The sequence below is a fragment of the Lissotriton vulgaris genome, chromosome 8, assembly GCF_964263255.1.
Source record: "Lissotriton vulgaris chromosome 8, aLisVul1.2, whole genome shotgun sequence".
NCBI lineage: Eukaryota > Metazoa > Chordata > Amphibia > Caudata > Salamandridae > Lissotriton > Lissotriton vulgaris.
In genome coordinates, this window is record NC_141696.1 from 634,953,149 (window position 1) to 634,980,002 (window position 26,854).

The 26,854-nt window shown below is 56.5% G+C and overlaps 1 protein-coding gene across 1 annotated transcript in view; it reads left to right on the plus strand.

Annotated features, from left to right (window-relative positions):
• Positions 1 to 26,854, plus strand: part of POLA1 (DNA polymerase alpha 1, catalytic subunit) — a 2,033,948-nt gene that overhangs the window by 202,406 nt on the left and 1,804,688 nt on the right. The window contains exon 12 of the mRNA XM_086934515.1: positions 2,901 to 3,017. Coding sequence (XP_086790641.1) covers positions 2,901 to 3,017 — 117 coding nt within the window. The remainder of the gene's footprint in view (positions 1 to 2,900; positions 3,018 to 26,854) is intronic.

Consider the following 26,854-nt stretch of genomic DNA (forward strand, 5'->3'; position numbering starts at 1 on the left):
CTGGGAAGGACATGGCTTTTGTAGTTCGGACTGGACTGTTCCCATGGGGCAACAGGGTCAGAGCTGATTTGCATATCGCCATTGTCTAACCCAGGGTGGTGTGGAGTGCAAAAAACGATGGATTTGGGCCCAGATCTTTTGACTGGGGGAGTGTGTGACATTGATCCACATTCAGTCCATCACTTGTTGTTTTTGCAATTGCTGCCCTAAGTGCGCTGGGGATGCCCAGACGTGGGTCCCAGGCACTCCACACCACTTGGAGTCAAGCTAGCCGGGCTGATGAGAGGTGTTACCTCGAAACCGGTCCGGTCCTCGGATGCTTGATTCCGTTCTGGGAAGGACATGGCTTTTGTAGTTCGGACTGGACTGTTCCCATGGGGCAACAGGGTCAGAGCTGATTTGCATATCGCCATTGTCTAACCCAGGGTGGTGTGGAGTGCAAAAAACGATGGATTTGGGCCCAGATCTTTTGACTGGGGGAGTGTGTGACATTGATCCACATTCAGTCCATCACTTGTTGTTTTTGCAATGAGGGTCCTCGGAGCACCTGTCCGTTTAAAGACCTCAAGTTAACTGGCATAGGCAGCTGAACATCAGCTAAAAAAGAAACACTCAAGTGTGTGTGTGTGTAAATCAATGGGAGTGACAGTAAGTGCAACTGAATGAGAACGTGCGAGTGAGTCAATGGGAATAAACAAGCCTGAGGAACAATGAGGGAGTGAATGAGTAAAAGGGAAAGTCTGAGAATGAATGAATGAGGGAGTGAGACTGAGAAAGTGAGTGAGAATTTGTATGAATGTGAATAAGTGTTGGGGGATTGAGTGGGGAGGGGGGTGTAATGGAGTGGCAAATGGAGAAGTGGGAGTCCGAGTGAGCGCAAGTCAGCATGAGTGTGTTGCCCTAGCATACTAGGAGTTACTCTTGGCATTTGTGCTACCATGGTAAAATGCTGGCACTAGCGTATACATAGAATTCTTGGATTAAGGGGCCCTTGTCAAATTACTGACACACTAGAGGTAATTTTGAGCATAAGTGACATCCATGCCAAACAGCTGGTTTTGGCATATTGTCAGTAATTCTTTGTATTAGGGGTACCTGTGATAAAATGTTGCCTCTGGCATACTGTAGGGGGAGGAGGCACCAGTGACAAAATGCTGGCCCTGACATCCTAGAGAAAACATTACTTTTAGGTCACCCATGGTAGATTGAAAGTATCAGGGGTCTAAGGTGCAAAGCAAATGCTGGCACCGGCCTAATGGAGCTAGTTACTGACTTTAAAAAAAAAAAAATTAAATTGGGGCTCCTATTTCTCATTTTGGCAATGAAGATGGGGGTAAACTCCTAGTGAGTGCCGGGAATCATTGCATTGGCACAAAATAAAATTACTTGAACAAGTAATAAGACACTTTTCCAAATCTATGACTTTTAAATTGAAGTATGTGAAAATTGTACTTTAAAATGCACTAATTGACCCAAAATTCTCAGGCGAAGTTGAGGGGGGGGGGGGGCCTTCTCCCCAGACCTCGACCCCAAATCCTCTTAGAAGTCATGCTTGCTTAATGGAAATATTCACTTCCACCACTTTCTGTTATCACCAGCTTCTACTGCCCTGGGACCGCCTGTGCTTGCCCATCTGCCTTCACTCATGTCACTGCTGTAGTTAATGTGACTACCTGTGATGTAAAGTAATCCCTTGCCTTTTCTAGATCGAGCCTTTTAGAGAGATGCCCCATGTTGCATAACTATTAATTTGAACCCTCATTCGATCGTGATTCAGTGTTGCATTGAAGGACAGTTTTCTAACCCATCCTAAAGCCATTTTGGCTAAATTAATGTAGAATGAGATTATGCCTCAAAGTTGCTGGATCGTTGTTCATACTTCGTCACCAAGTCTCCTTTGGGGCAGTATGGATCGAACGGTCTTGGCATGCCTTGCGGCAGATAGTCTTTTGCTATTGTATGCCACCTAGGCATATCTGGTTGTAAGAACATGACTTTACTTTGGGTACTTTGGGTTTCGCATGAACAGGCGTCAACTGGAATATTTTGTATTAATGGCGGGTTCCTATGAGATGTGGATGGGGGGTGAGAGATGTGGTGGGGGGAGAGGTAGATGGTGAGATCATTTTTTTAGGGGGCATGGGCCATGGTATTTTGCGGGAAGATCGTGGGTCTCTAGCAGCAGATGATAGTTATATTAGCAAGTGTTGATATTGTGAAGCATGTTTCTCCCAAGGTATTCTTTAATCCCTCTCTATCAGAAGACTGTTTCCCGCAGCCTAATTGTCGTATCGTTTATCTTTTCTCGTTGCATGATTTCTCCCTCAAATTATTATTAATCTTATGTTTTGAATATATTTGAATGTCTTGGGATTTATAATGCGAACCATGGTTTGCTGGAACAATAACGCACATTTTCAAGGCCTGCCAATTAAACTGTACAATATTAGTTAATTGTACTCTCTTGCAGTCACATAGTTGATGATGTACCTTTAAGGCTATGCTTGGTTACGTTTAGTGAAATGATTGTCAATAGAGACACAACAATGAATACCCAGCCTTACCACACACCTCATATTAATTGTGTCTGTAATAAATTAATCAGATGGAAACAAAGGCCCATCTGCTGGATTTGTCATTTGTTTTTTGGAAATTCTGAAGAATTCTTCCCTACTCCCACAACACTAGGTATACATCCATCGGTACCCCTTAATGCCAACCCAAGCCTGTGCTTCCATACTGTTTTGGTTCCCTTTGAATTAAGTCCTATTGTTCACCAGGTTTGTAGAACATTTAGCATGAAGTGGCCTTCTCTATCAAAGAATGGCCTTCTCTATCAAAGAATGTAGTTATATTTGTCCTTTTTTGCTAATACTGCTTTTTCCCAATTTTTCTGTAAGCAAATGGATCTTACTTCAGGCAAGGACACTGGAGCGCCTGTTTCAATGATGAATGTGTACCAGGAGTTCAACGAGCGCATCGCAGATAGATTCAAGCTCATGAAGTTCAAGTCAAAGGTGTGTTTGTCTTTCCTCTCCTTGCAACTCCTTTCCATACCGGTTAGTGTCAAGCTGCGCTGCTCCTTTTTAGTTGCCTTGTTTTATGAAGCGAACAGTGACACCACTCCCAAACTGGGAATTGTCAGACTGAAATTGGTTTTCGAAGACTGTAACACTTCACGCTATTGAGAGTCCAGATATAAGAACAGAGTATCAAGACTACAGTAGTTGTGATGCATTTAAATTGCACTTTATTTGTAATGTACAAGTTATCACACTTTTTGATTGTGTATAGGGTTAGTTTAGCAGCTTTTACTCTGCCCTATGTTTTTGTGTTTAGGTGTGTAGCATCTGTACCATATGAGGAATGTACATAGGCCTTAAATTTAAGTGTCGTTAAACATTCTTAGCGGTCTGCTACTTAAACAAAAAACAAAATAGGCAGTGAGTTTTTGGTCAGCCCCCTTCAGCCATTGGTTGCTTGGAGTCTGCCCCATTCGACCATTGTTATCCAGACCATGTTAGTCACATCTTGGTTTAGCTTCGTTATTTCTAACTCAGTCATACAACTGTTAGAGTGCTTACATTGCAAAACATGAGGTGCATTGTTTTCGAGAGCATCCCGAAGGCCATATTTATGCAATGATCGCGGCTGTCTGAGCCCGCAGTAATTGAAGTCAGATGCCGGGCGCGCGTGCAGCACTCTCGTTAAATGCCGTGAAGCTCCTTCAAAGCTGTCTTAGATCACAGCAAAACTATTCCTAAACCACTTATTTCTCTTACTTCAGACAGTCCTAAAACTGATTTCATTCAGGGAACGACTTTATTTAACCAGACCCTATGCGCTTTTTTTTTTCGTTTTGAGCTTGAAAATGTGCCCCCTTTCTCGCATAAAGGCCAAGCGCTCTAGAGAAGCGCCTGCACCCCCATCGCCCCCCCCCTGCACCCCCACTCCCCAGGCGTCAGAACACTGCTGTTAAAGTCAACACCTCGTGGACTCTCAGTCTCTCAGTGAATGTTGTGTAGCGCCTAAACTCTAAAAACGACCTAACAAGTTACGCATTATTCCTTTTCTCTTATTAGGCACTTACAAGTTTAATACATTTAATCTAATTTACCAGGTTTATAAGTTTAGTTCCAAGCACTTGTGCGTGACGATGCTCTTTCTGCTGGGACGGATTGCATTCTTTAAATTCTAGTATTTTAGTATTCCTGGATGTATATGTGTGTCACAATGCTTTGACGCTCTGCATATATCAATTTGGCGCCATTTAAAGCACTTACATATGTAAGAATGCACAAGAAAAAAATGTTGGGCAAAAAGTAAGAGGAATGTAGTACCAACCCGCAGCACTCTTATGACGCATTAGAAAAACACATTAATGTATGTAAATAATGTCTTTTGTGTAATGGTGGTTTGGCATCTGCACTGTGTTGTAACTATTCCCAATGCTGCTCGCTTAAGAAGTTGTAGAAGCTGAATATTTTTGGCTGCAGTTTTGCCTAAACAGCATGTAAATAGGTAATGAAATCACTCAATAAAATATTATTTTTGCACTTACACCAGACATTCATATTGTTTCTTTAATTGCTCTGGGTCCTTCTTTTAACTACGGATAGCCACAGGAAACATGACAACACAGCACACGAGTTCATAAACCGAATAAAAGGCGGGACACTCTGGAGGCCATAACAGAACTCCATAAACGATTGTTGTAATGCGGTGGTGGTGGTGGAGGAGGGGGGGGGGGCTAATTTAAGCACACACCTGAAAGTAGAAACGCGCATCACTGAAGAGGCACTGGGCTTCTGGGAGCATGGCGTGTGATTCGACGACACGCGTGCAATGGTGTGCATTATTTATGATTCCAACACATGTAACCATGGCGACCCCCTGCCAAGGTGTGAGCGGGGCCACAGGTGGGACCCTTTGCACAAGCGGTCTGGTCTATGCAGAAGTCAAGAGCATCCCTAACAGGCTCTTGAATCTGCAAGGACGTTAGGGCTGGGGCACAGTCACTCACATGCAAGTGACCTGCCCTGGTCACTACGGCCTGTTCATGCTTATGATGCCCGTAAATGCTAGTCTGACTCTGGGGTCCAGAAGATCCACTGAGAAAGCGCCCCCCCACCCCGACCCCTCAGCTATGGCTCCCAGGCTAGTCCACTGAAGTCACGGGTGTACTGAGAGCTCTGTCGCCCCCCCTTCCGTTGCTGACCCCCTGTAGGAAATGGGACCCCCGGCCGGCCAGGGCTTGCGCCACAGCCAGTCAGAGACCGCCACTCCTATGAAAAGTCGACCCCTGCTCGCCCTCTGGGTAACGCGGCGCGGGCAGCCAGGCCTATCTCGGAGGACATGTGAAGCATTTGCGCACGCACCCACCAACAACAACATCCCCGGCCTCCCACAAAAGGAACTCCACACCAGATATATATATAAAAATAGTCTTTGTATTAAGCAGGACACATAGGAACATACATTGTACAAGGTGCCAGGGGCACGGGCAGGGGCTACAGGGAAGAGGGTACAGCACAGGGCCAAGGGACCACTGCCAGGAATCACATACAGGGGACATCTGGTATTCAGAGGGGGGTGAAGGAGGTCAAGGTACACAACATACAGGGGCACCGGTAGAGGTGCAACATAGAATACTTGTAGGGATCACCTTAGTCTTAGTCCATAGCCATCCACAGGCCAGCGGGCCTTTCTGGGGCAAGGGGCCCAGGAGTCTCGACGTTCAGGGCAGGGAGCCCGGGGCAAACCTAAACGTAGCAGTTGCCCACTAAGTGCTGGGCAACTGAGGGACATCGTGTGAGCCTCGCCGGCCCTGGGGAAAAAGGGGTGCCAACTGGTGGAGCCACTCGGGCTCGAGAACGAGGGGGGGTAGTGGCACGGTGGAGCCTCTCGGGGCTCTGGGGCTGCCATATGGATGGAGCCTCTCGGGGCTCGGAGGCCGACATGGAAATGGAGCCTTCTCGGGGGTTGAGGGGGCCACAGGGGAGCCTCGCCGGGCTCAGACCATTGGTAGGGCAGGCGGAGTCCCTCTCGGGGGACTCGGCTTCGTGGGAGGCCTCACGGACCTCAGGGCACAACCAGGGATTCACTCGAGGGGAGGGGCGGACACCGACAACGTGTCCCGACGCCCCTCCTCTCCATTGCTGGCCGCAGCACTCACCGGGTCTGGTGCGCCGGTCTCCTTTGCTGCGCCAGCCTTCTCCTTGTGCTCCGGGGCTCTCTCTCTCTCGGGAGCCCCGGGGAAGGTCAGCAGCTTCACGGGGGTATCGCAGGAGCGCGGAGTGGGCTCCCGCCGCTCCTGCTTCGTCGTCCTTCTTCGGCCGGCCTCTCTCCTTCTCTCGGGCCGGCAGCCAATCACGGCGCGGCCTGGGGGATGACGCTAGTGGGGAATCCCGGGCCGGCAGCCAATACCAGCGCGGCCCGGGGATGACATCACTAGGGTCCCGGGCGGCGGCGGTGAACTCGGGGGAAATCGACGAGGAGTGGGCTCCCTCGTAAGGCACAAGGGCAGGGAATAAAGCGAGGTAGGCACTCGCTGGGGGTGTCGAATCTTGGTAGCACGGTGCAGACGCCGGGTGAGCACCGGCTTGTTGAATATAGCGCTACCAGCGATCGTGCAGGAGTGAAGCACCCCAAAGCGGTAGGGGGCAGGGAACAGCGCTTCCAGGCGCTGGGCAGAAGGGACAGCGCTCCCCCAGCGCTAGATGCGGGTTACCAAAGTCCATCGGTAGTCCAGGACCTCAGGGGGGGCCCAGCAGCGCCAGGAAGGGGAAAGGGCCTTCCTCAGTCCAGGAGTAGGGCAGGGCCCAGGGAGGCACGCCACCCCTGAGCCCCAGCAGCAGCAGCTCCGGGTAGATTCAAGTTGAGAACAAGAACAAGTCCAGAGTGTCACAGCACCCTTTTTATACACACATTCTTGGTCTGAAGGGGCAGGCAGGGGGAGAACCAGCTGGAACTGGTTATGGGGGGATTCTTTACACTGGCCAGGCTAGGAACATCAGCCGCACCCCAGGGGGTGGAGCCAGCATTGTCTGGGGAAAACCCAGCCTCATTCATGACACTCAAACCAGACAGTCAATCCACAAGCAGACCCAGGCTCACTCCTCCCCTCACATCAGTATGCTAAACACTCCATTCACCACCGGGGCAGACCCTCCCAGATCCTGGGAGCCAGGCTCACCAGCCAGCCCCGGCCAATCATACGCCAGGCACATATTCCACAAATATGCCAACTTCCAAAAGGGGGACTTCCACACTAGACACACTCATACCTCATATACCGTTGCGCAGCATTCAATCTCACGAGTTCATACATACCAGACTTGACCCTGCACACCCTACGCACCGGGAACTACAGAGGACTCATCCATTCCCCATGTATTCCTATGGAAGGGTAGGTCGCTCTCTCCTCACACTCACTCAGAGGGGGAATCACCATCCCCAGGTTACATATACCATAAAAACTTCAGGGGCGGACCTGCCAGATGGGCCACGTCCAACACCCCCCCAACCATGCTTTCCAGGCCCACTCCACTGTCACAGGTGCACCCTGAAAGATGTCACACCCTCGCCACCCCACCCTTCCCACTGACCCCTCCGGCACTGCGACTGTCTGTTCCTTTCCTCACACGCCTCTACAAACTCTACTTCCACCCACCACCTATGGAGGCTGCTCCACTCCTTGAACCCAACTTCATCATCAAAACCAGCGTAACGGCCAGAGCTGCCGACTTTGGAGCTGGGGACCCAGGTTCGAGTCTGTTTCAGTATTATCTACATTGAGCACCAAGGCAATAAAAAACAAGCATTTGCAATGTAATAGGTCTTGCATTAATTAAGTTTGAGCTATTGGCATTGCTAAATATTGCAACACCAATTGCAACAAAAGTCTATAAATTGTAGGCCAAAAAAATGTGCATTTATTTTTGTAGCAATGGTGGCATGCTGTGCTTTAGATGAATATGTTTAATAGTAAAGTGCACTGTTGGACAGGCCACATGAAGGGCCGCTCTCCCCCGGCTCAACCAGGCCCGAGCCCAGTCACGCAAGTACCACACACCACCATTGCACGTCCTCCGTCCCCTCAGGGACCCCTGCCCCCGAGCACGTTAACCTCGTGGATCCGATCCACTGCCGGCCCACGCGCCCAGCCCGGGCCGCCATCTTGGACACTTCACCACGAGGCCGCCTGGCCCCCGATCGACCTCAACCCGGGGCCTAGCCCGGCCTCAGACATTCCGGCACCACCCTCCACCCAGGAGGTGAGCGGGCTACTTGGCAAGTCAATGGGAGAAAGAGGTGCCGATGGCTCTCCCCCGCCAAGTGCCGCTCGCCCATCGCCTCCCCGGGCGCTGGCTCCACCCCCCTGCTGGGTGTCTGGACTCCCTCATCCCGGACCTCCCGACCTCCAAGTGCGAGGGTCCGGACATCAAAGCACACCAGCCCTATAACTGGGGCAGCTCCAGAGCAGGAAGGCAGTTGTATCTTGGAGTCGAGAGACGTAAAGAGGAACTCATCCTGGACGGACTACTGGCGCTGCCATAGCTCTGTCCTGTGCACCATCGTCCTGCCTGTTGGCGCTGCCACAGCCGTCGTAACCTTCATCCTTCATCGCCGTCGGGATCTGCTGGCGTGGCCGCGGACCGTTGTAACCGTCATCTTCCACCGGGACCTGCAGGCTCCGCCGCGGACCGTCGTCCTTTCTTCATCCATCTCGGGACCTGCTTGGCTCCTCCACGGCCCGATCATCTAGAACGCCGAGCTCGAGGATTGAGAGCTATTTTGTACTCATTGGTAACTAAGACTGTCCCGCTACCCCTTTCCTCAACCAAAGACTAGAATCGAGGGGACCCCTGAGTCCAGACCTCCTTGTATCATACCAACGTAACCTAAGAATTGCATATAAAGTCTCGTTAACCTTCAATCTTGTGTGGTGTCCGTCTGTGGGGGGGAAGTTACTTGTCTGTACAGTCGTTGGAGACGGCTCTCCCTGGAGACCTCTCCCCGTAATCTCGGCCGACCCTCCCGGTCCGTCTAACATGCACCATACTGCGATTGCTACAATAGTTAATTGTGGATGCGTTAACAATTGATGTGTGCACTGATGGCTGGTGGTTTGTGTGCCTGTAGAAATTGTGCACTGCTGGCTGGTGGTGTGTGTGCCTGGTGGAAGTGTGCACTACTGGCTGGTGGTGTGTGTGCCTGGTGGAAGTGTGCACTGCTGGCTGGTGGTTGTGTGCCTGGTGGAAGCATGCACTGACGGCTGGTGGTGTGTGTGCCTGGTGGAAGCGTGCACTGACGTCTGGTGGTGTGTGCCTGGTGGAAGCGTGCACTGACGTCTGGTGGTGTGTGCCTGGTGAAAGCGTGCACTGACGGCTGGTGGTGTGTGCCTGGTGAAAGCGTGCACTGACGGCTGGTGGTGTTTGTGCCCGGTGAAAGCGTGCACTGATGACTGATGTCTGTTGAAAGTGTGCACTGACAGTGTGTTGTGTGTGTGTGTGGTTGATTGTGGGCAGAGGGCAGAGGGCGGGCAGAGGGCAGAGTGCGGGCAGAGGGCGGGCAGAGGGCAGAGTGCGGGCAGAGGGCAGAGGGCAGGCAGAGGGCAGGCAGAGGGCGGACAGAGGGCAGGCGGCAGGCAGAGGGCGGGCAGAGGGCAGGCAGAGGGCGGGCAGAGGGCGGGCAGAGGGCGGGCAGAGGGCAGGCTGCGGGCAGAGGGCAGGCTGCGGGCAGAGGGCAGGCTGCGGGCAGAGGGCAGGCTGCGGGCAGAGGGCGGGCAGAGTGCGGGCAGAGGGCAGAGTGCAGAGGGTGGGCAGAGGGCAGGCAGAGGGTGGGCAGAGGGCAGGCAGAGGGCGGTTGAGTGCAGGCAGAGGGCGGTTGAGTGCAGGCAGAGGGCGGTTGAGTGCAGGCAGAGGGCGGTTGAGTGCAGGCAGAGGGCGGTTGAGTGCAGGCAGAGGGCGGTTGAGTGCAGGCAGAGGGCGGTTGAGTGCAGGCAGAGGGCGGTTGAGTGCAGGCAGAGGGCGGTTGAGTGCAGGCAGAGGGCGGTTGAGTGCAGGCAGAGGGCGGTTGAGTGCAGGCAGAGGGCGGTTGAGTGCAGGCAGAGGGCGGTTGAGTGCAGGCAGAGGGCGGTTGAGTGCAGGCAGAGGGCGGTTGAGTGCAGGCAGAGGGCGGTTGAGTGCAGGCAGAGGGCGGTTGAGTGCAGGCAGAGGGCGGTTGAGTGCAGGCAGAGGGCGGTTGAGTGCAGGCAGAGGGCGGTTGAGTGCAGGCAGAGGGCGGTTGAGTGCAGGCAGAGGGCGGTTGAGTGCAGGCAGAGGGCGGTTGAGTGCAGGCAGAGGGCGGTTGAGTGCAGGCAGAGGGCGGTTGAGTGCAGGCAGAGGGCGGTTGAGTGCAGGCAGAGGGCGGTTGAGTGCAGGCAGAGGGCGGTGGAGTGCAGGCAGAGGGCAGGCAGGCAGAGGGCGGTTGAGGGCGGGCAGAGGGCAGAGGGCGGTTGAGGGCGGGCAGAGGGCGGGCAGGCAGAGGGCGGGCAGGCAGAGGGCGGGCAGGCAGAGGGCGGTTGAGGGCGGGCAGAGGGCGGCAGAGGGCAGGCAGAGGGCGGTTGAGGGCGGGCAGAGGGCGGCAGAGGGCAGGCAGAGGGCGGTTGAGTGAGGGCAGAGGGCAGGCAGGCAGAGGGCAGGCAGGCAGAGGGCAGGCAGAGGGCGGTTGAGGGCGGGCAGAGGGCGGCAGAGGGCAGGCAGAGGGAGGGCAGAGGGCGGGCAGAGGGCAGGCAGAGTGCGGGCAGAGGGCGGTTGAGGGCGGGCAGAGGGCAGAGGGCGATTGAGTGAGGGCAGAGGGCAGAGGGCGATTGAGTGAGGGCAGAGAGAGGGCAGGCAGGCAGAGGGCAGGCAGGCAGAGGGCAGGCAGGCAGAGGGCAGGCAGGCAGAGGGCAGGCAGAGGGCGGTTGAGGGCGGGCAGAGGGCAGAGTGCGGTTGAGGGCGGGCGGGCAGAGGGCAGAGGGCGGTTGAGGGCGGGCAGAGGGCGGTTGAGGGCGGGCAGAGGGCGGTTGAGGGCGGGCAGAGGGCGGTTGAGGGCGGGCAGAGGGCGGTTGAGTGCAGGCAGAGGGCGGTTGAGGGCGGGCAGAGGGCAGAGGGCGGGCAGAGGGCGGGCAGAGGGCGGGCAGAGGGCGGTTGAGGGCGGTTGAGGGCAGAGGGCGGGCAGAGGGCGGGCAGGCAGAGGGCAGAGGGCGGGCAGAGGGCGGGCAGAGGGCAGGCAGAGGGCAGAGGGCGGGCAGAGGGCAGAGGGCGGGCAGAGTGCGGGCAGAGGGCAGGCAGAGGGCGGGCAGAGGGCGGTTGAGTGCAGGCAGAGGGCGGGCAGAGGGAAGAGGGCGGGCAGAGGGCGGGCAGAGGGCGGGCAGAGGGCAGGCAGAGGGCAGAGGGCGGGCAGAGGGCGGTTGAGGGCAGGCAGAGGGCAGAGGGCGGGCAGAGGGCAGGGCGGTTGAGGGCAGGCAGAGGGCAGGCAGAGGGCAGGCAGAGGGCGGTTGAGGGCGGGCAGAGGGCAGAGGGCGGTTGAGGGCAGGCAGAGGGCAGAGGGCGGTTGAGGGCGGGCAGAGGGCGGTTGAGGGCAGAGCGGTTGAGGGCAGAGTGCGGTTGAGGGCAGAGTGCGGTTGAGGGCAGGCAGAGGGCAGAGGGCAGGCAGAGGGCAGAGTGCGGTTGAGGGCAGGCAGAGGGCAGAGTGCGGTTGAGGGCAGGCAGAGGGCAGAGTGCGGTTGAGGGCAGGCAGAGGGCGGTTGAGGGCAGGCAGAGGGCAGAGTGCGGGCAGAAGGCAGAGGGCAGAGTGCGGGCAGAAGGCAGAGGGCAGAGGGCAGAGTGCAGGGTGCGGTTGAGGGCGGGCAGAGGGCAGAGTGCGGCAGAGTGCGGTTGAGTGCGGGCAGAGGGCAGAGTGTGGTTGACGGCAGAGTGCGGGCAGAGGGCAGAGTGTGGTTGACGGCAGAGTGCGGGCAGAGGGCAGAGTGCGGGCAGAGGGCAGAGTGCGGGCAGCGGGCAGAGTGCGGGCAGAGTGTGGGCAGAGGGCAGAGTGCAGAGGGCGGTTGAGGGCAGAGTGCAGAGGGCGGTTGAGGGCAGAGTGCAGAGGGCGGTTGAGGGCGGGCAGAGGGCAGAGTGCAGAGGGCGGTTGAGGGCGGGCAGAGGGCAGAGTGCAGAGGGCGGTTGAGGGCGGGCAGAGGGCAGAGTGCGGGCAGAAGGCAGAGGGTGGGCAGAGGGCAGTTGAGGGTGGACAGAGGGCAGAGGGCAGTTGAGGGTGGACAGAGGGCAGAGGGCAGTTGAGGGTGGACAGAGGGCAGAGGGCAGTTGAGGGTGGACAGAGGGCAGAGGGCAGTTGAGGGTGGACAGAGGGCAGTTGAGGGTGGACAGAGGGCAGTTGAGGGTGGACAGAGGGCAGTTGAGGGTGGACAGAGGGCAGTTGAGGGTGGACGGAGGGCAGTTGAGGGTGGACAGAGGGCGGTTGAGGGTGGACAGAGGGCGGTTGAGGGTGGACAGAGGGCGGTTGAGGGTGGACAGAGGGCGGTTGAGGGTGGACAGAGGGCAGAGGGCGGTTGAGGGTGGACAGAGGGCAGAGGGCGGTTGAGGGTGGACAGAGGGCAGAGGGCGGTTGAGGGCGGACAGAGGGCAGTTGAGGGCGGGCAGAGGGCAGTTGAGGGAGGGGGCAGAGGGAGGGCAGAGGGCAGTTGAGGGAGGGCAGTTGAGGGAGGGCAGTTGGCGGACAGAGGGCAGTTGAGGGAGGGCAGTTGGCGGACAGAGGGCAGTTGAGGGAGGGCAGTTGGCGGACAGAGGGCAGTTGAGGGAGGGCAGTTGGCGGACAGAGGGCAGTTGAGGGAGGGCAGTTGGCGGACAGAGGGCAGTTGAGGGCGGGCAGAGGGCAGTTGAGGGCGGGTAGAGGGCAGTTGAGAGAGGGCAGAGTGCGGGCAGAGTGACTGCGACTGGAAAACACACACACCACTCGGCACCACACACTCAACACCACACACAACCAGCCGTCCGTGCATGCTTCCACCAAGCACACACACCACCAGCCATCAGTGCTCACATCAATTGTTAACGAATCCACAATAAACTATTGTACCAATCGCAGTATGGTGCACTTTACTTTAAAACATATTCATCTAAAGCGCAGCATGCCACCGTTGATACAATTCCAATACAACCCACATATTTTTACTACGTACCACATGCATACACTCCATAACACATGGCTAAAAGACATTGCCATTCACAATGCCATTAGCTCTAACTCAAAAAAATCCGAGACCTATTGCATTTCCAATGCTTGTTTTTAAATGCATTGGAAGTCAACACCTTGTTTAATATGTGTTTTTTTAAAAGACTTTATGGTTAAACAAATAGTTTTCACAGTTTAGTATGATACAAGTGGTAGCCAGGGATCAATGTTCCTCTCTCACGTGGATCCTGGGGTCGTGAAGATCTTTCTACCACTACCCTTCCCAGCTCCATCATTAGGCCTTGTCTCTTCCCTATAATGGTTCTGCTGCTGTATGGCGCTCATGGGCTCTGTGTCTGCTTATTCAGGACCATAGTTAGTTGCTGTCAAGTCTGCAATCATCATTTGGGTCAGAGCTTATTTTGTACTTTATTTTAAAATGTTGTGGTGTGTATATGTAAATGTAAATGCCATTTGTAAAGCGCACAGCTACCTCCAACTGAGGTGTCCCGGCGCTGTCCGTATACCGCTTAGGAACCCTTCCTGGTTTTTCCCTGTGGAATGTCCACTCCTGGGCACCCCCAAGGTGAAGCCAGGCATCCCAGCGCTGTTGGGGCCGTTGTGGAGATTAAGCAAGCTATTGCCCAGAGTTGCAGAGTTGGATCCATGATTAGAATAGGCACCGCAGCGAGAATGATCAGGTCCGAGGAAATTGAGCCCAAGACCCGCCGAGGCGGGTATTGAACCCTGGTCCCGGACCAGACCTCTGCATCCGGGTCTGCCGCTCTAACCATTTGAGCCACACTTCTCCACTGCATACACTTCACTATACTGCATCCTTGTGGCTGATTTCGCTTTCTTGAGGCAATACTTGAGTGGGAAGACCACTTTCCCATGACGTGTGCAAGTTGCCCCTCTGGCAGGCTTAGTGAGCCCTAAAGGCAGGGTGCAACATATGACACAGGTCCTAACAGTAAAAAACACAAAACTATTTTTACGGTGGAAAGACTTGGTTGCCCATTTGGTGAGTACAGGGTTACATTTGTTGCATTAAGCCCGACTTGTATCTGAAGTCGAAATTAATGTAACCTGTTGTAGTGTGCAGCTTTAGCAAAGCTGCCACTGTGCCTTCCTGGGCACACAAGAAGTGTGCTCCATGAGGCCTCTTTCTACCGTCCGGGAGAGACGTTCCACGACACTCCGGAAGAACAATGAGCAACTGCAGACCTCCCTCCTGCAGGAAGCCACTTAGGTGTTTGCCCCAAAAGGGCAGACTTCAAAGGTGACTCCTTCTTTGAGGAGTAGATGTGGGACACGAACAAGAGGGCTGCCCCATTGTTGAAGTACACCGGCTTGCACGGGGAGCTTCTAACCTAAGGACCCTTCTGCTTTTGTAGGGTTTGGTTGGCTATGCAGTCTTCAAAACCGAGGTTACATTCTGCATATCGGCTCCACTAATACAGGATTTATAAATGAGCATTGCTAGCAGGTCAAACTTTTCTATAGTGCATGCAAAAATGGACAACACTATAGACAGAAATGCATATGTGTATAATCTCAGTGCAACAGGTGCAGGCACGTGCATACAACACACATTAACTTGCCCTCAAGCACACAGCATGTGTGCTTGCACAGGCAGTGCATACATGTATGTCTGCCTGGGCTTGCATGGGCCCCTTTATGCACTTCTTGTGACCTGCATGATTGCTGTCCGGGCACTAGTTTGAATTGTGTGTGCACATGACTGTACATGTTTTCAATGCTTCCATATATGCCTGTAGTATTATCAGTCTGCATGATTGCCCTGTAGGCAAGAAACACCTGATGGCATTGCCAGTGCTTTTTTTTAGTAAAACACCTTAAGACTAACTTTCTTTGTCTTCCCACAGACCATAAACTTAGCCTTTATCTCATAGAAAAAAAGCTTTGCCAAAGTAACATGAGGGGATCTCCAGTATTAGTTTTGTAATTTGCCTTTTTAGGTCTCATCTGAGACCTAGTGCACGGGTTGTCACTTATGATGATTGTTAGATTTGGGGGTCTCTAGCTGGCACAGGTAGGTACTTGTGACAAATAGGGACCCTTGCCTGTAGTCCGGATAAGGGGGAATTACACTCCTAAAATAACCCCTGCTCACCCCCTTGGTAGCTTGGCACGAGCAGACATGCTTATCTCAGAGGCATTGTGTTAAGCATTTGTGACAACACTACAGATGGAAACCACACAAAGTATTTATATAAAAAATAAGTAGACTTTATAGAGTTACCACAAGACTCTAAACGACAAAAATACACAATACTGTTTAAGATGGTAGATTAAGCTTAGTTCAGTTCAGTTCAATTCTTAGATGCAATACTTTGCATCAATGTACCTTAGGTTGCGTTGCGCTTCTACGGCAAGCAATGTCGCAGCGAGGGAAATGTGTCAAAGTTCAGGTGCAAAGAAATAAAGACGTGAAGATCTTCCAGATGCGGCACGCTTCTCCGGGGATGTGAAGTTCTCGGTTCGATGCGTGGACTGCAGCGGCGACACCCTTGTTCCGCGATGCGACTGCCGCAGCTCCAGCGGCGACACTCTTCTCGCTTGAAGCTTCTGCACGATGCGACAACTACAGCAGTGATATGTACGATGGGACGGCAGCAGCTCCAACTGCGGCGTGCTTCTCGGGGATGCGAGGTGCTCTTCTTCGATGCGGTGCAGTGCGACCGGTCCAGCGGCGACACCCTCCTTCGGAGTTGCGACAGCAGGCACAGCGACGGTGACGCACTCCGACCTCGTTGCGAGACTTCTCTCGATGCGGTGCAATGCGACCGGTCCAGCGGCGACACCCTCCTTCGGAGCTGCAGCGATACGCTCCCTCTTCGTTGCGGCACGCTTCTCTCGATGCGGTGCAGTGCGAAGGTTCCAGTGGCGACACCCTCCTTCGGACTTGCGACGGCAGGCACAGCATCGGTGACACGCTTAATTCTTGAGTCGCGTTTCCAGCTCCTTGCGACACAGTTCCTCAGAAGGCACAAAACAGCAGCAGGCACTTTCACAAGAACTCTGGGGAGCTGGGGTTTGAAGTCTGTGGTCCCTGAGACTTCAGCAGGAGGCAAACTCTTTTCCAAGCCCTTGAAGATCCTTCACAAGTTAAAAGCAAAGTACACAAAGTTCCTTTCTCCTTCCTTTGGCAGTAAGGCAACCACTGGAGACCAATCCCCCAAGCAGCACTTAAGCTTGGGAATAGTCTCTCCTCAGTTTCTTCAGGTTCCTCTCCCCAGTAAAGGTTTCTTCTTGTAGTCTAAAGTGATCTAATTTCATGGGATCAGGGTCCCAATATATATATATACCCCAAAATCCTTTGTTCCCTGAGGGGAGAGGGGCCTTTGCCCAGTCAAAACCAGTTCCTGAGCACTCTGTTTACCAGACTTCTCCTTTCCTTTCACAGTGCAGGGCAGAAACATCAGACGCCCCACAGGAGGTGGAAGGCAAGTACAGTCCTGGAGCACTTTGTTGACAGGACTCCTTCTCTTCTTTCAGTGTGCAGGGCGGAGACATCAGCCGCACCCCAGGAGGTGGAGCCAGCATTGTGGAAGGCAGGCACAGCCCTATTCAAGGTTCAGGTACAACGCCTCCCTCCCATCTAGATGCAGATCTCTCTATTCAACACTGGGCTGACTCATCCTGTCTCTTGGAATCCCCCAGCCCTGTCACTCACAAAACCAGACAAAGGAATACACAACCTAGCAGAGGCTAGGCAAGGTTAGGCAAGAAAATACCTACTTTCTAAAAGTGGTATTTGCAAACACAGAATGTTAAAACCAACTTCGCTAAATGATGTATTTTATCATTCTGAGTTCAGGCATACTAAACTCTAACATCTGAAAGAGACACGTTAGTGATAGATTCCTTACCTTAGAATATCCCCAGGCGTCAGACTGGATCCGGAAATCTTTGCGTAGCAATACCCCTGCGCGCTGGTAGGCGTCGTCTGCGGCTCCGCGTCCGTCGTCGGCGTCGTGAGCGCCGGGATGACGTCGTCGGAGTATATAGACGGCGCCCATGCGCGCTGACGTCAGTTCTTCTTTTTTCCGCGCCAGCTAGCGCAGATCCGGAAGAAGCTCTACCCCCAGTCACTTTTTGACTGACAACTTTTTTGATCTTTTTGATCCTCTATTTAGTCGATTCTCGACTATCGGTGCCAGGGATGCCCGGGTTCAAGCCTTGCTCGAAGTGCGGCCGACTCATGTCGGTCACGGACCCCCATCGCCGGTGCCTGAAGTGCTTAGGCCTCGACCACGACGATCGAACCTGCTCCGACTGCCGGGCCCTGACGTCGAAGGCTAGGCGGGAGCGGTCCCGCAAGCGTCTCGAGCTGAGGCAGTCGGCCCCGCGCCCCTCCAGGTCCCGGTCCCGGTCCCACGGGAGGTCGAGGGACAGGTCGCGAGGTTGGAGTCATCGACGTTCCGGGAGTGGACACCGATCGTCTGGTTCCAAGTCCTCAGGTAAGAGGCATGAGAGGTCGGAGCGACACCATCGATCCTCCGACCCGCCCCGTCGCTCGCACGATGCGACCGGGGACTCGGGCGATACCGCCCACGCGGCTCCGCGGGAGTCGCAAGCGTCGCCGCCTGCCCCACACCTTCGGGTCCCTGGGCACGGCGCGTCGCAGGAGGAGGTCGAGAGGTACCTCATGGCCATGAGGGCCCTCCCTCCTCAGTCGGTTCCCGTGGCGCCTTCGGGCCGATCGGCTCCGTCTGGAGGTCCTTCCGGGTCGGGCGCTTCGGCCCCGACGACGTCGGGTACTTCGGGCCCGGCGCCGCTGGCGACTTCGGTCCCGGCGCCGCACGACCTCGCTGGATCCGGCTCCGGATCCGGGACCTCGCCGGTCGACCCTACGACCTCGCCGGCGCCGTCCCTTCAGGTGTCGTCCCCGGCAGCCGATGTGGTTGCCGCCCCCAATGTTTCCTACGGTCCTCCTCAGGAGTCGGAGGGGCGCCGCTGGGCGCCGATTCGGTCGGCCTTCGGAGAGTTCTATCTCCACGAGGAGGCCCTGGCTGCTCATCCTGGTCTCCAGGAGCCAGGTGACGAGGAGCAATGGGAGGGGTCCGAGGACCCTCTGGCACGTGATTGCCAGTCGAATCAGGACTGGACATATGAGCTTGGGGAGGCCAGTGGTATTGACACCTCGCCAGACACTGGATTTACGTCGCCCCCGACTGTGGCTTCGGAGGCGGGTTCTGCTTACAGTGTAGTGTTGACGAAGGCAGCTAAGGCCTTAAACCTTCAGCTCCCCGTCGCGGCCGTGAGGACTAATCTCCTCACTGAGGTCCTCAAACAGCAGTCCGGCTCCGCGGAGCCCCTCCTGCCGTTCAACGAGGCCTTGTGTGACGTTCTTCTGGGCACTTGGTCCAAGCCCGCCACAGGCCCCCCTGTGGACAGGAACGTGGCCAGACGCTACCGCCCGGCACCGGGCGACCCTTGCTTTTTGTCCACCCACCCCACCCCCGAGAGTCTGGTCATCCAGGCCTCCAACTCCCAGACCGCATTCCCGTCGGCCCCGCCCGACAGGGAATCCAAGAGATATGAGCAGTTCGGGAAGAAGGTCTTCTCGTCTGTGAGCCTAGGGCTACGGTCAGTGAACACCAACTGTCTCTTGGGCCGCTACAACCACACTCTGTGGGACACGGTTGCGGAGGTGCTGCCACAATGCCCTGAGGAGGTCAGGGCTAAACTCAGCCAAACCCTTGCGGACGGCCGAGATGCGGCACGTTTTTCTATCCGGTGTGGGCTGGATACCACGGACTCACTGGGCAGGGCGATGGCAACGACGGTGGCGGTTCGACGCCACGCCTGGTTGAGGTCCGCCAACTTCTCGGCCGATGTCCAGGCCACCCTCCTGGACATGCCGTTTGATGGCCGTCGCCTCTTCGGCGACAAGGCAGACCATGCGCTGGAACGTTTCAAGGACTCCAGGGCCACGGCCAAGTCCTTGGGCCTTACGGCCCCACGCCAGCAATCGGGTGCCTTTCGCTCCTTTCGTGGCCCCACCACGGACCGCCAGCCACACGCCGCAAAATGTCCAGCAGCGCGGTGGCGGACGTGGGAACCGCCGCGGCGGTGGTCGGGGTCAGCGGCGAGGCCAGTCCACACCTCCCTCAGCAGCCCCCGCCTCAAAACCTTCCTAGTCCGAGTTTTCAGGCCCATGTGACGCCTGTGGGAGGCAGGGTTCGCCATCACCTCTCCCACTGGCATACAGTCACTTCGGACAGGTGGGTGCTGCAAATTGTCTGAAGGGGTTTCTCCCTCCCCTTCGAGTCTTCCCCTCCATCCATGCCACCTCAATACCACCGCGTGTCGGGGGATCACTTGCAACTTCTGCAAGAGGAAGTTTCGGCCCTCTTGGCCAAGAGGGCCATCGAGCGCGTTCCTGGGCCAGAAGTAGGACGTGGCTGTTACTCCCACTACTTTCTGGTACCCAAGAAGGGCAAAGGGGGCCTACGCCCTATCTTGGATCTGCGGAACGTCAACGGCTTCCTCCGGACGGAGAAGTTCAAGATGCTCACTTGAGACTGGATGGTAGCCTTGGACTTGCAGGACGCCTATTTCCACATCCCCGTCCTGCCGGCCCACCGGCGTTACCTACGGTTCATGGTAGGCCAAGAGCACTTTCAGTTTACCGTGCTCCCCTTCGGCCTTGCCAGCGCCCCACGGGTGTTCACGAAGGTGATGGCGGTGGTTGCAGCCCATCTGCGCAGGCAGGGGATTTCAGTCTTCCCCTACCTCGACGACTGGTTGTTGAAGGCGGGCTCGCCCCAGTCAGTCGTCAGCCACCTCCAGACTACGGCCGACCTCCTGCACTTGCTGGGGTTCTCCATCAATGTGCCGAAGTCACACCTGTGTCCCTCTCAAAAGCTCCTCTTCATCGGAGCGGTTCTCGACTCGGCGCAGTTTCGGGTTTACCCACCCGAACAGCGGGTTCGGGATATTCAGGCTCTGATTCCTGTCTTCAGGCCGTTATCCCGGGTCTCGGTCAGGTTGACGCTGCGGCTTCTGGGACTGATGGCCTCCTGCATCCTTCTGGTGCGTCACGCCAGGTGGCGGATGCGGGCTCTGCAGTGGGACCTGAAGTTTCAGTGGGCCCAGCATCAGGGCAACCTGTCCGATCATGTCCTGATCTCGGATGGCACTGCGAAGCACCTGCAGTGGTGGCTCACGGACCGCGACTGGGTCAGTGGCAGACCCCTCTCCCTACCCCAGCCGGAGCACGTAGTTGTGACGGACGCGTCCCTCCAGGGCTGGGGAGGCCACATGGGAGAGGCGGAGATCAGAGGCCTCTGGTCTCCGGCGGAGTCCCGGCTCCACATCAACCTTCTGGAGCTGCGGGCGATTCGTCTTGCACTGAAGGCATTCCTCCCCTCTGTCAGGGGGAGCGTGGTGCAAGTGTTCACCGACAACACCACCGCCATGTGGTACTGCAACAAACAGGGCGGTGTGGGGTCGTGGACCCTTTGCCAGGAGGCTCTGCGCCTCTGGCAGTGGCTGGAACATCAGGGCGTGACCCTGGTGGTTCAACACCTGGCAGGCTCTCTGAATGCCAGGGCGGACGAACTCAGCCGCCGGTGCCTGATGGATCACGAATGGCGTCTGAACTCGGACGTGGCGCAAGGTCTCTTTCGACAGTGGGGAGAGCCTTGGTTAGATCTATTCGCCACAGAAGAGAACGCGCAATGTCAGCATTTCTGCGCGTTGGAGTTTCCAAGGCGGCACTCGCTCGGAGACGCTTTTCGTCGCGAGTGGAGCTGCGGTCTGTTGTACGCCTTTCCGCCTTTACCACTTCTGCCCAGAGTGCTGAAGAAGATCAGGCGCGACCGGGCCCAGGTCGTCCTTGTGGCTCCGGACTGGGCACGAAGATACTGGTATCCCGAGCTACTCAGCATGTCAGTCGATCCCCTGATTCGTCTGCCTCTTCGGGAGGACCTTCTGTCGCAGCAGCAGGGGACGGTCCTGCACCCGAACCTGTCCAGTCTCCACCTACAAGCTTGGAGATTGAGCGGCGGCAGTTGAGGCCATTTGACTTGCCTCCCGAAGTCTGTGATATCATTCTGGCAGCCAGGCGTCCCTCCACAAAGTCGGTATACGCCTGCCGGTGGAACAGATTTGTGGCATGGTGCACAGCAAAGGCTGTGGATCCCCTCAATGCCCCTCTCTCCGAGGTTCTTCTATTCCTTCTCTCCCTTGCCCAGCAGGGCTCTGCTCTGGGCACTCTTAAGGGGTACCTTTCTGCTCTTTCCGCCTTCTTACGGCTACCAGATCAACCCTCTTTATTCAAGTCCCCTATTGTGAGTAGATTTCTGAAGGGCATCACACACATGTTCCCTCCTGTTCCCTTCGTGATGCCCCAGTGGGACTTTGTTAGACGGACCGGGAGGGTCGGCCGAGATTACGGGGAGAGGTCTCCGGGGAGAGCCGCCTCCAACGACTGTACAGACAAGTAACTTCCCCCCCACAGACGGACACCACACAAGATTGAAGGTTACGAGACTTTATATGCAATTCTTATGTTACGATGATGTGATACAAGGAGGTCTGGACTCAGGGGTCCCCTCGGTTCTAGTCTCTGGCTTAGGAAAGGGGTAGCGGGACAGTCTTTGTTACCAATGAGTGAAAAAATAGCTCTCAATCCTCGAGCTCGGCGTTCTAGATGATCGGGCCGCGGCGGAGCCAGGCAGGTCCCGAGATGGACGAAGGAAAGACGACGGTCCGCGGCGGAGCCTGCAGGTCCCGGTGAAGATGACGGTTACAACGGTCCGCGGCCACGCCAGCAGGTCCCGACGACGATGATGGATTTGAAGGTTGCGAAGGCTGTGGCAGCGCCAACAGGCAGGACGATGGTGCACAAGACAGAGCTACGGCAGCGCCAGTAGTCCGTCTAGGATGAGTTCCTCTTTACGTCTCTCGACTCCAAGATACAACTGCCTTCCTGCTCTGGAGCTGCCCCAGTTATAGGGCTGGCGTGCTTTGATGTCCGGACCCTCGCACTTGGAGGTCGGGAGGTCCGGGATGAGGGAGTCCAGACACCCAGCAGGGGGGTGGAGCCAGCGCCCGGGGCGGCGATGGGCGAGCGGCACTTGGCGGGGGAGAGCCATCGGCACCTCTTTCTCCCATTGACTTGCCAAGTAGCCCGCTCACCTCCTGGGTGGAGGGTGGTGCCGGAATGTCTGAGGCCGGGCCAGGCCCAGGGTTGAGGTCGATCGGGGGCCAGGCGGCCTCGTGGTGGAGTGTCCAAGATGGCGCCCCAGGCTGGGCGCGTGGGCCGGCAGTGGATCGGACCCACGAGGTCAACATGCTCGAGGGCAGGGGTCCCTGAGGGGACGGAGGACGTGCAATGGTGGTGTGTGGTACTTGCGTGACTGGACTCGGGCCTGGTTGGGCCGGGGGAGAGCGGCCCTTCATGTGGCCTGTCCAACATGCGTCCCCCCCCAGCTGAAGGCGGGGAGAGTTACCCATCCTCTTGGGGACTCTCCTCGTCGAGGCGGAAAAACCGGGACAGGCCATCCGCGTTGGCGTGATCTGGCCCAGGCCGGTGTTCGACTGTGAAGTCCATACCTTGCAAGGAGATGGACCAGCGTAGCAACTTTGGGTTTTCCCCCCGCATATGCATCAACCACTGCAGGGGTCGGTGGTCGGTCTGCACCCGAAAGTGGGTGCCAAAAAGGTAGGGCCGGAGCTTCTTGAGGGCCCATACCACAGCGAAGGCTTCCCTCTCTATGGTGCTCCAGCGTTGCTCCCGTGGTAGGAGTCTCCGGCTGATGAAGGCCACCGGTTGATCAAGGCCTTCGGTGTTCACTTGAGACAGGACTGCCCCAATGCCCTGGTCGGAGGCGTCCGTCTGGACGACGAACTCCCGGCTGTAGTCTGGGGCCTGGAGCACAGGAGCGGAACACATGGCGGCCTTCAATTGTTCAAATGCAGTTTGACACTCTGGGGTCCAGTTGACTTTCTTGGGCTGATTCTTTGACGTGAGTTCTGTGAGGGGCCCCACTATGGTACCATAGTCTTTCACGAACCTTCGGTAATAGCCCGTGAGGCCCAGGAAGGCTCGTACCTCGGTTTGGGTGATGGGGGGCTGCCAGTCCTGGATGGCTGCAATTTTCAGCTGTAGAGGGGCCACTAGGCCGCTTCCCACCTGGTGTCCGAGGTAGGTTACAGACCCTTGCCCAATTTGACACTTGCTGGCCTTGATCGTGAGGCCAGCTCGCTGAAGGGCTTGCAGCACTGCTCGGAGGTGGTGGAGGTGCTCGGTCCAGTGGTGGCTGTATACAGCGATGTCGTCTAGGTAGGCGGCGCTGAATCCTTCGAGCCCCGCCAGGACCTGATTGACGAGCCGTTGGAATGTTGCTGGGGCATTCTTCATGCCGAAGGGCATGACCGTGAAATGGTAATGGCCATCGGGAGTGGAGAAGGCAGAACGTTCTTGCGCTCGGGGTGTGAGGCCGATCTGCCAATAGCCTGCTGTCAGGTCGAAGATGCTGAGGTAGCGGGCAGCTCCCATTCGGTCGACTAGTTCATCTGCCCGGGGGATGGGATGTGCGTCTGTTCTGGTGACCGCATTCAAGCCCCGGTAGTCGACGCAGAACCGGAGTTCTGGGGTGGTGCCGGGGGCAGCTGCTTTGGGGACCAGTACGACAGGGCTGGCCCAGGGACTGTCTGAGGGCTCGATGACCCCGAGCGTGAGCATCTTGGCTACTTCTTCCTGGATGCAGGCCCGTACCCGATCTGGCACGCGGTAGGCCCGGTGGCGGATAGGGGGGCTGTCCCCGGTGTCCACATCGTGCACACACCAGGAAGTGACACCTGGGGTGAGGGAGAACAGGCTGGCGAACTGTGACAGGAGGGCTTGACACTCTTGGCGTTGTTCTCTGGTGAGGGTCTCCGAGAGCCGGACCCCATCCACGGAGCCGTCTTGCTCCTGAGTCCGTAGGAGGTCAGGGAGAGGCTCGGATTCTTCTTCGACCCCATTGTCTGTGGCCATCAGGAGGCTGAGCTCTGTTCGCACAAAGTGGGGCTTTAGTCTGTTAGCGTGGAGGACCCGGAGAGGGTTCCGGGAGGATTCCATGTCGATGAGATAGGTGGCAGGACCCTTGCGCTCGATTACTTTGAAGGGCCCCGTCCATTTGTCTTGTAGGGCGCATGGCTCAGTGGGGGACATCACCCATACCTGTTGGCCAGGTTCGAATTCAATGGATGAGGCATTCTGGTCATACCATTTTTTCATGTCCTCTTGACTGGCCTCTAGGTTGGCTTTCGCTAGTTCTCTGAACCGCCGGGTCTGGTTGCGGAGGGTGAGGAGGTACCGGAAGACATCTGGAGGGTTCTTTAACGGAGGCATCTCCCAGCCCTCTTTGACTAGGCTGAGCGGTCCCCGCACTGGGTGTCCATATAGCAGTTCAAATGGGCTGAAGCCTAGGGATTTCTGAGGGACCTCTCGGTAGGCGAAGAGGAGGCACGGCAGCAGCACATCCCACTGGCGACGGAGGGGCTCTTCCAACCCCCCGATCATTCCCTTTAGCGTGCGGTTGAACCGCTCAACAAGTCCGTTCCCTTGGGGGTGATAGGGGGTCGTGAATCGGTAGGTGACCCCGCACTGTTGCCAGAGGGATTTCATGTATTTAGAGATGAAGTTCGTGCCTCTGTCGCTGACGACTTCTCGGGGGAAGCCCACACGGGAGAAGATCCCCATCAGAGCCCGGCCGACTACCGGGGCTGTCACAGTCCGCAGAGGAACAGCCTCAGGGTAGCGGGTGGTGTGGTCCACTAGCACCAAGATGAATCGATGGCCTTGTTTTGTGCGCGGGTCAAGGGGCCCCACAATGTCTATTCCGACCCTCTCAAATGGGGTAGTGACCACAGGGAAAGGTTGCAGGGGGGCCTTTAGTTTGCGGCCGGTCTTTCCACTGGCTTGGCACGTGGGGCAAGATCGGCAATGCTGGTGCACATCGTTCCTCATTTTGGGCCAGAAGAAGTGGGTCACTAGGCGACTGTAGGTTTTATCCTGTCCCAGGTGTCCTGCCAGGGGGACATCGTGGGCCAGGTTTAGCAGAAAGTCTCTAAAACGGAGGGGCACCACTAATACTCTGTTGGCCCCCAGCTCGGCGATTCTTTGCTCGCTGTACAGTAGATCATTGTCCCAGTAGACCCAATGAGTTCCGGAGGTATCCCCTGCGCTTTGGGCGAGCGCTTGCTGGCGGAGTCCCTCGAGGGAGGGACAGGTCTTCTGTTCTTGGCGAAATTGTTCTTGCGTGGGCCCTCCCTCTTGAGGCCACTGGTCGAGGTTAGCGAGGTCGGAGGGTTGAGCTGGTTCGGGGGGGATGTCATGGTCGGTGGTTTCAGCTGGGGCGACCGGAGGCGGTGGCGCCGGCCATTCGGGTTCTTCTGGGCGGTGGTTGGCACGGGCGGCCATGGACCGGGTGGTGACGCACGCCCAGTCTGGGACGCCTAACATCCCCAGGTGTTCTCTTCGCTCCACGGCTGCCCACGGAGAGCTTTCAAGGTCATTTCCAAGGAGGCAGTCTACGGGGGCGTCGTCTCGGACCGTTACTTTCAACATGCCGGAGACCCCTCCCCATTCGAAAGGGACGCAGGCCATCCGACACAAACTTTCCGAGTTATCGGCTGATCGTACAGGGCAGAGAATGTTCGGTAGATACTGTTCTGGGGCCACCAGGTGACAGCGGACGGCTGTTACACTGGCCCCGGTGTCACGAAGGGCTTCGGCCCGGCGTCCATTGATGCTCACCCATTGACTGTACTTCTGGGTGTTAGCGGGTAGGGGGACCCGCGGGACCATGTCTTTTCCCCCTAAGCATGCTAGAGTCATTGCGGCTGGCTCCCACTCCTGATGCTCTTGTTCGTATTCTTCCTGCTCCTCGGAGATCTGTTCTTCTCCTAGGGCCGCGGCGGCCACTTGGCGGGGCCTTGGGCTCTGGTACTGCGGGCAGTTTGGGTCGTTTGCGTAGTGGCCGACTCGTTGGCATCGGTGACACGTGACATTGGCTCTGTACCCCGGTCGCGCCGGGGTGCTGCCCCGGTTGGCCGGGGGGGTGGTGCTGGTTGCGGGGGCGGCCGGAGCGTTGTCTCTTCCTCGTCCTTGGCCCCCTCCTCCTCCTCTGGGTCGGTGCTGACCATTGTTGTTCCGGTTCTGTTCGTAGAACCCATTCCGGCCCACTCTGGTGATCTCCCACCGGTCAGCTTCCGCTGCGAGCTGCCGGGGATCTGTTAACTTGCTGTCGAGGAGGTGCTGGCGGAGTTCAATGAAGCAATTGTTCGACAGATGCTCCCATACCATCAGATTGAACAGTTGTTCGTAGGTCGTGACGTTGCTTCCTCTGATCCAGCCCTCGAAGGCTCGGCTAAAGTAGGTTACGTAGTCCACCCAAGTTGTACCCGGGATGCGGGTGCAGTCTCGGAACCTCTGACGGTACATCTCGGGTGTGAGGCCATAGCGGGTGAGGAGGGCCGCTTTCATATGGTCATAGGAGGTCATCTGGTGGTCCGGGAGTTGTAGCAGGGTATCGCGGCCCTCATTGAGGAATCTCCCCCATAGACCGGCTCCCCAATCGCTTCTATCGATCCGGTGTGCAGTCATAGCGATTTCATAGGCCTTAAACCA